A 9,464-nucleotide genomic window follows, 5' to 3' on the forward strand; every position below is an offset into this window, starting at 1 on the left:
TATGATTTATACAGAAATGATCGAACGAAATAGTTATGTGAAGGTGAGAAAACTAATTAAAAATTACTTGATATACCGCTTAATGGTACTGGTACATTAGCGTTCTTACAGCATCCGCTGTACCAAGCAGTGGTTCAAGATCATTCAGTCTGAAGCAGATTCGATTGGAGCGCTTCTGGTGAAAGGTATCTTAGTATATACACAAGTAAGTATTTGTCACGTGCCGTATCTTATGATTATATTTTATTATTATTTTGCCAACAGTGTAATAGAAACCGTCGATTGTTTGTCAGGTCTAATTTGTTTGTAATATATTAATTGTGCAAAATGATCGTTATATGGACATTGCTTGCAGTTTTTCTGCTTCAAACAGGTGAGTGAAATTCAAATTTTACATTTCAATTAAAACTAAGATTTATTGTTAATTTGATTTATGGTGAGATTAAAAATAATTTTATTAGTATTACTTTACAGTAAATAAAATGATCATTTGTAACTCACAGACATAAAAGTCATCAAATATTTCATTTTTAAACCATGTACCGTTAAAGTATTGATATATTAATAAATAATTCATTCATTTCATCTAGAAAAATATACGTTAAATACCTGCATTTATATTTATTTTTTAAGAGTAATTCGCAAGTGATACTTATGTGTAATAAGAAATAATCACTTGGGGCTAATATTCTTTAAAATTAAAAATATATTTAAAATAAAAAAATATGAAAAATATTTGCCTCGAAAAGCCATAAAAAATAAAAATAAATTACTTATGTAAGTTATTCATTTGTTTTTATAATTGATAACATCAAATTTGAAAGTTTATAAATTATAAACTTTCAAATTTAAACAAAAATTAGTGCTTAATGAGTGCTAATAAATTAAAAAAAATACTTAAACAGCATCTATAGGTTACTAGACGTGTACATATAATTATCTAGGAACAATCCCATGAACGTTACATCAGAAATGTATTGTGTTTGCGAGATTATGCAACACCGAAGTGCTATGTCGTCGATCTTAGGCGCGTATTCTGACAGATTGGAACAAAAAATGTTAGCCCGAAGCGTTTTTTATTTATCTAATGCATAAACCAGGGGCGGTGGAACACGTCTGTTGTCAAGTTAGCGTTTACAAAGTAATAACACGAGCACGTATCGAGGTGATTTTCGCCAGGAGAAAGTTGAACTCGCGTAATCTTAAAATGTTCCTCCCCTCAACAACGAGTTTGAATGAATATGAAAAATTGGAATAATTTTAGCGAAAGGACTTTGCAATATGTTACATCCCAAATCTACTGAAATGGAAGTCATTATTTTAAGTCTTTTTATGGTTTAAATGTTGATTATTAAACAGCAAGAGTTAAGTACAATAAACTTAGATTTGCCGTTAATAGTACAAGAACTTGTAAAAATTAAACAATTTAATAAAAATCAACCAGCCACAAATGAAATATCATTAAAAGTATGTATATTAATCAGTCATAAATTTTAAATGGTTTTAGTGGTGCAGTGTCAGCAACATAACGAACAAGCGTCACNCGAGTTTGAATGAATATGAAAAATTGGAATAATTTTAGCGAAAGGACTTTGCAATATGTTACATCCCAAATCTACTGAAATGAAAGTCATCATTTTAAGTCTTTTTGTGGTTTAAATGGTGATTATTAAACAGCCTGAGTTAAGTACAATAAACTTAGATAGTACAAGAACTTGTAAAAATTAAACAATTTAATAAAAATCGACCCGCCACAAATGAAATATCATTAAAAGTATGTATATTAATCAGTCTTAAATTTTAAATGGTTCTAGTGGTGCAGTGTCAGCAACATAACGAACAAGCGTCACAGTGCCCAGAACAGTATGGAGAACAGACATACCCTCATCCCGAGTTGTGTGATCAGTTTTACTTATGCACAAACGGCACATTGACTTTGGAACAATGCGGAAATGGTTTGTTGTACGATGGCAAAGGTGCTGTTCATCACCACTGTAATTACCATTGGGCTGTTCATTGTGACAAGCGCAAAGCTGATCGTAAGTCGAATACATTATCGAGTATCATATAATAATATATGTAAATTATAAATGGTTTAGTCACAAAAAAAGATAAATTAATCTTCCTCTAAACTCGAAATAGCTCAAATTATATTTATATACGTGTGTGCATATAACTAGTAGTTGTTTTTATAATTTTACTTTTACTCGACAAAAAACCTTATAACTAGATTAGAAAAAGCAAAATAAAAAATATTTGGNGTGGTGCAGTGTCAGCAACATAACGAACAAGCGTCTCAGTGCCCAGAACAGTATGGAGAACAGACATACCCTCATCCCGAGTTGTGTGATCAGTTTTACTTATGCACAAACGGCACATTGACTTTGGAACAATGCGGAAATGGTTTGTTGTACGATGGCAAAGGTGCTGTTCATCACCACTGTAATTACCATTGGGCTGTTCATTGTGACAAGCGCAAAGCTGATCGTAAGTCGAATACATTATCGAGTATCATATAATAATATATGTAAATTATAAATGGTTTAGTCACAAAAAAATGATAAATTAATCTCATTCTAAACTCGAAATAGCTCAAATTATATTTATATATATGTGTGTATATAACTAGTAGTTGTTTTTATCATTTTACTTTTACTTGACAAAAAACCTTATAACTAGATTAGAAAAAGCAAAATAAAAAATATTTTGACATGCGAATTTTACAACTGAACAACTCATATATTGTCTTTACGTAAAACCATGTTCTATGGTGAATTAAAATTCTTTTATGATTAAATAAAACAAGTTACGTACTTCATTAATTCTGGCAACATAAATAAATACAATTCAATTTGAATAATTGATATTCAATTAATAGAAAAACAATGTCCTCGAAAGTAAAACGTGTTATGACTTCTAAAAGCATGTGAAAAACGGAAATTATCAAAATTATTATTCCTTGAGTGGTTCCTTTACAACTATAAAAATCACTCGCAGATCCAACTTGTGTTAGCGACAGAGGTGGTTTAATAATTTATTTTTATACACGCAAGTGATGTTTTGACATTTTTAATGATTTTTTATCCAGCAAGTATTTTGCGTCACTTGTATTTTTTAATCAAGTAAAATTAAAACTATATTAAAAATATTATTAATTTAAAAAACTAAAAAATATTAAAAATTTTATTATATTGTATTTTTTATTTTTTTTTAATTTTTATATTTTAGAGCTTGGGCTACCTTAAAAGCACATTTTTTATTGTTTATTTCTAATAAGAAAAATAAAAAATTTTATAATAGCCATTTTTAACTATTTTTTTTAATTTGATGGGTCGATAAAAACTTTGGGATAAGTAATTTTTGACTTTCGAGAATTTTGATACATAAAATAAATATATAGATGAAGTGTGCATTTTGAATATTCACCAGTGCGATCTCTATCTACCCGCACTATTTACCAACTCAATGAATTAAAACGCTATATAGAAACATAAATGTAATTTTTGTAATCAGGTCCTATTTTAGGACAAAACAATAAAAGACATAAATTTGTCAGTTGTCAGTGTGAATATTAGTCTGCGTTCGCTGTGATAGAGATTTTATGTATAATCTTATATAAAATTAATTTATGAACAATAAAAAGTTAAAGCTTTACTCTAAAAGTAATATAAGTAAATATTATGACAGTCAAGAAGAGTCATCCCTACCCCTCCCAGAATCCGTGCCTATTAAATTTTTTTTTTTAATTTTTACCAATAATGAATAAAGTGCAAATTCTTAACACTTAGATTACCAAAAATATAATTATACTTCATATTTCAGAGGTTAATATAATTTTATTTTAACAAGAAGTTTATGTTATCACACAATTATCCCAAAACCAAAAATTGTAATTAACTTATNCTCGAAAGTAAAACGTGTTATGACTTCTAAAAGCATGTGAAAAACGGAAATTATCAAAATTATTATTCCTTGAGTGGTTCCTTTACAACTATAAAAATCACTCGCAGATCCAACTTGTGTTAGCGACAGAGGTGGTTTAATAATTTATTTTTATACACGCAAGTGATGTTTTGACNCTCGAAAGTAAAACGTGTTATGACTTCTAAAAGCATGTGAAAAACGGAAATTATCAAAATTATTATTCCTTGAGTGGTTCCTCTACAACTATAAAAATCACTCGCAGATCCAGCTTGTGTTAGCGACAGAGGCGGTTTAATAATTTATTTTTATACACGCAAGTGATGTTTTGACATTTTTGTAATTTTTGTAATCAGGTCCTATTTTAGGACAAAACAATGAAAGACATAAATTTGTCAGTTGTCAGTGTGAATATTAGTTTGCGTTCGCCATGATAGAGATTTTATGCATAATCTTATATAAAATTAATTTATGAACAATAAAAAGTTAAAACTTTACTCTAAAAGTAATATAAGTAAATATTATGACAGTCAAGAGCAGTCATCCCTACCCCGCCCAGAATCCGTGCCTCTTAAATTTTTTTTTTTAATTTTTACCAATAATGAATAAAGTGCAAATTCTAACACTTAGATTACCAAAAATATAATTATGCTTCATATTTCAGAGGTTAATATAATTTGATTTTAACAAGAAGTTTATGTTATCACACAATTATCCCAAAACCAAAAATTGTAATTAACTTCTATTCGCAGTTGTTCCTGTTAGTTCTCCTGGATGTGAATATCAGTTTGGATTGTTTTCTGACGGAAATGTCTGTAGTACCAATTACGTAAAATGTGAATATGGTGAAGCATACAGTTTGCCGTGCGAACCAGGATTAGCATATGATGATAGAATTAAAAAATGTAATTGGCCTGATGCTTTAGTCGATTTAGGATGTAATCCTTCAGGTATATTTACGCTGACATTAAATTTACTATTTAATTACATATAGCACTTTATTACAGCAATTGTCGGTTTCAATTGCCCGGAAAAAGTAGATCCACACTCGGTTTCAGCTAAATTCGAACCTTACCCAAGATTTCCCATTCCTGGAGATCCACACAGACTTATTACCTGTGTCAATGGACATCCTAGATTGATATCTTGCGGCGAAGGAAGCATTTTGGATGAGTCATCATTGACTTGCGTTGAACAAGAGTATGTATTATATTGAAATGTATCATAATATTCAATCAATTATTATTTATTTGCGCGTAAAAAATTGAAAGTATATTTAGATGCCACGTGAACAAAAGAACATAAGTCTATTTTGATATTATTATTTATTTTATTTATATTGTTATAAACACTTAAAGCTCGCCATTTTAACGACTAAATTGGCTGCTCAAATGAATTATCAGATTAGTGAAATTTATACTTGCATCATATTTTTATAATTTACCCATTTTTATACAAATTTTATACTTTTTATATAATTTGATTAGCGTAATCTTTTGTTTGTTTTTATAATCGTCAAGGTGTTTTCAGTTTTTTTAGTTTCAATGCCAAGCTAAAATGATATTAATTTTACCATGATGTATTTATGTATTACATAATAATTTAATTATAAATTATTGTTATAGTTGTATTTGTCATTACTTTTATCACTTTTCACTTGACCAATTTTCTTGATGATACGTCAGAAGTTTACAAGTCATAACTAGTTGAAAACTTTACCCTCAAAAATTGAAAACTTTTCCCTGTAACCCTGTATATAGTGGAAATTTACAAAAAAATATGATTTTTTAAATCGGTATATTTCGAAATTTTTAAAACTTTTTTCCTTAAAACTGTCATAACTATTTGAAAAATGAACGCATCAAAATAATTTTTCTATAAAAAGTATCTTAGTTATTTTTATTTTATTTGATATATATATATATATATATATATATGTTTTAAGTATAACCCTTTATCTGCGAACAGAGAGGCCTTTGAGCAAGTAAAGGGATAAAAAAAAAATTCAAAATAGTGACTTTTGCCCACAAATTTAACTCTTCAAAATCTTTTGTAAATACTGTGTCCTTTAAACACAATTAAATTAAAGTTTATGTTACATACTATAAATTAAAAAAAAATAATTGTGCTGTTGTGCTAAAATGTTTTGTTTCATTTTTAATCATTTTATAAAAATTCCTTTTATTTGATATACTTTTTAAAAGTATTACAGAGAATGGTTTTAATTTGAGGTCATCTATTTTCATAAATGTTATATGAATGCAATCTACATTAAATATAAATTTAAACATTAATTCCTAATATGAAAAAATCGACTTTGAAAATTTTAACTAGCTTAAATTGCCCATTTTATCGTCCCGGAAGTGCATTGTCTAATTACTGAAATTAGGAGAAAAAATTCCCCATAATTTTTTACTCGAAAATATTTATTTTGATTCTAAACATATCTTAAAATCATATCTAACTTTAAAAAACCCAGCACAGGGTGGTCGCGGCACAGTGGTGACGTGGCATAGTTGGATCAAGTATAATGATATCTGACAGTGATTAAAATCACTATCATAAAAGACATTCGATGCAAATTTGTACATAGTGTTTAATTTTAAAAAATTGGTGGATTATTCCAAAAGCTACATGATCTGCTATTTCCTTATTAATATCCTGAATGAAAAAGAAATTATTAAAAAATAATATTTCTCATAAAAAAATTGTGTTGATCCATACACTTTTCAATAAGTTATAGCATTATAAAGTTAAATATGTAAAAAATAAAATCGAGAATTTTCACACAAAAATTGCATTTGGTAGCCATTTTTACCATGAAAATAAAATAAAGTCCGAAATTTTTTATTCCATAATTAATTTTATTACATGACCTTCAAATTTAAGATATATATAAAAGTGTCAGACCTTCCGGAACACTTTCAAAAGTTAAGTTGTAAAAATTAATTTTTTGTGAAAAAGGTGTCATTTTAAATCCCCCTCTGTGGGTAGGTAAAGCGTTAAATTTATAGAAATAATATACCAAATGATAGGTGAAGACATCAAGCATCTATAAAAAAAAAATTATATTGATATGTTCATTTTTAAAAATGTTATGGCAGTTTTTAGTAAAAAAAATTGAAAAAATTTCTAAAATTAGCGATTTTTAAATTTGTAATTTTTTTGGAGGTTTTCCCATTTACGGGGAACATGGGAAATTTTTTCAATTTTTGAGGATAATGTTTCGACTAGATACGATTTGTGATCTTTTGACGTATTGTTGAAAGAAATCCGTTCAGTGAGGACTGAGAAAAGTGGTAATAGACACAAAAAAAAAACACATCATAGTAAAACCAATACCTTCTAAGCTTAGCATCGAAGCTAAAAAATATTCTAATAGACATTTTTTTTTTAACTTAGTACGTTTATAATTCAACTTTCAACCGTCACCTCAAAAAAACGAATCAATATAAAATTATTTTTTTCCACATTATTTTTTTAACACTTTTGACATATAAGTTACAAAATATACAACTACTTTATAATTTCTTACAATTTCTCCATCAAAATTACAATACATAATTATTAAATATCAATTTTTATACTATATTTATTGCTATAATAAATATTTATTCATATATAATAATTATGAATCATAAGGCTAGTAATCAGGATATAAGTAAGAAAATAGGAATCCATTTTACTTTTAATATAATCCGCCAATTTCTTAAAATTAAATACTATCTACAGATTTGTATCGAAGCGTTTTTTATAGTAGTGATTCTAATCATCTATATTCGTCCCAACTATGCCACGACCTCACTGTGCATCTGTTTTTTATATTTATGTTTATTTATTATTTTTATTTGAGTAACCTGATGACGGCTTTAAAATGAAACTACAATAGTTTTTATTTTATAATAATCTTGGTTTTCATTCTTATATTATTATTAATATTAAAATTTCTATCTATATTATGATAATTTAATATTACATTTATTGTATATAAAATCAAAGAATAAAATTCTCAAGATTATTATTACTTATGAAAAATTTAATGGTCAACAATAAAACCTTATATATTATCCTACAATGTTCAGACAATTTACTGTAATAAAACTATGTGTACTTGTCAGAACATTATGGGACATCCTTTATATATTAATATTAATATTATTAATTTTTTTTTTTGCAGATCTCACTACAGAAACAGAAAGTAAATTGTGTAATTAGAAAATTTGAGCTATGTTCTGTCATAATTTCTGTCAAAAATTGATTATTCATCCTCTATGAATAAATATTACTTTAAAATTAAAGATAAAGTGACAATATAAATAAATAAAAAATAATTATTGCTGTAATCCTTATATTAATATATATAATGCAAAGTATTACTTATAGTTCTATTTTATTCCGAACAACTGAATATTTACTTTAATGGTTGAAAAGATTAGTCACATATTTATTACCCATAATAAATAGAGTTGTAAAGTAAAACGAAGTGTCAAATAAAGTTGTAGGTATTTCAGATTCATATAAAAGCTGTATTGTAACAAAATGTTATTTAAGTTCTAATAAAATGTAAATAAAATTATAATCAATTATTAATATTAACTTTAGTTTTTATTTCTAATGACATATATCGGACTCATATTTATATTTAAGGAACATTACATCTAAAATAAATTTAAATTACTTAATTATAAAACTGTGTTAGGTAGTAAATTAAGTTGAATAATATGTTAACATAATTATATCACTAATAAAGTTTAGTATATCGGTACTTAATATTTGGGAAAGAGATAACAAATTTTACGTATTTTTTTACCAGGTCAATTATATAGGCTCAACCTTTATCTACTCATAATAATTACCTTGATAATATTTGAATTTTTTAGTATGGATATCATGAATTTTGATGTTATGAAGGACAATTATAAAAATACAAAGGAATAGAAAATCATATTGCTATACTAATATATGTATCTTATAGTTGGTTAAGGTTACTTAAAAAATTTAGTATATTTTAATAACTTATATGTTAAAATATATTTGATTAGTGAAGTAGAGTATAATGTAAGTTGATGGCTAAACATTTAAATTATTGGCTATAACCAATAATCAAATAAATTTGTATGAAATGATACTAAAAAATGAAAAATGAAAATTCATTTAAATATACCTGACTCTCACTAATAATAAAAAAGTTTTACTCATTTTCTAATATTCATATGATTTATGAATATGTTGTGTTCTTTTTTATTTTATGACTTAATAAAATGTAATCTTCATAAAATCTAAATTTAAATTTCAAGCATCAAAGAAAAAATTTTAAATCGAAGTTTAATCATTTAACTATTTATTTAGTATAATTATGTACACATTTAAATAAGGATGAATATAATTTGAGTAAAATTTAGAAAAAGAATACAGTTTTTTTATAAAAAAGTTTTACTTCATCTAAACTTATTACTAAATTTTGTTTTTTTTACAATTATTCCACATATAATCGTAAAACTTACTTATAAATGGCAATAATAGTTTAGAACTAAAAACAAATA

At 26.2% G+C, this 9,464-nt stretch overlaps 1 protein-coding gene across 1 annotated transcript; it reads left to right on the forward strand.

Moving 5' to 3' along the window:
• The first annotated feature begins 117 nt into the window (after positions 1-117).
• On the forward strand, positions 118-8,513 carry LOC126901497 (protein obstructor-E-like). The gene is made up of 6 exons (XM_050677975.1): positions 118-205; positions 265-373; positions 1,815-2,039; positions 4,674-4,871; positions 4,929-5,121; positions 8,099-8,513. The coding sequence occupies exons 2-6, from the start codon at positions 328-330 to the stop codon at positions 8,121-8,123; spliced, it is 687 nt and encodes a 228-aa protein (XP_050533932.1). The 5' UTR covers positions 118-205; positions 265-327; the 3' UTR covers positions 8,124-8,513.
• Positions 8,514-9,464: the final 951 nt, after the last annotated feature.

This window comes from Daktulosphaira vitifoliae, unplaced genomic scaffold (genome assembly GCF_025091365.1).
Source record: "Daktulosphaira vitifoliae isolate Bord-2020 unplaced genomic scaffold, ASM2509136v1 Scaffold_3, whole genome shotgun sequence".
In the NCBI taxonomy this organism is placed as follows: domain Eukaryota; kingdom Metazoa; phylum Arthropoda; class Insecta; order Hemiptera; family Phylloxeridae; genus Daktulosphaira; species Daktulosphaira vitifoliae.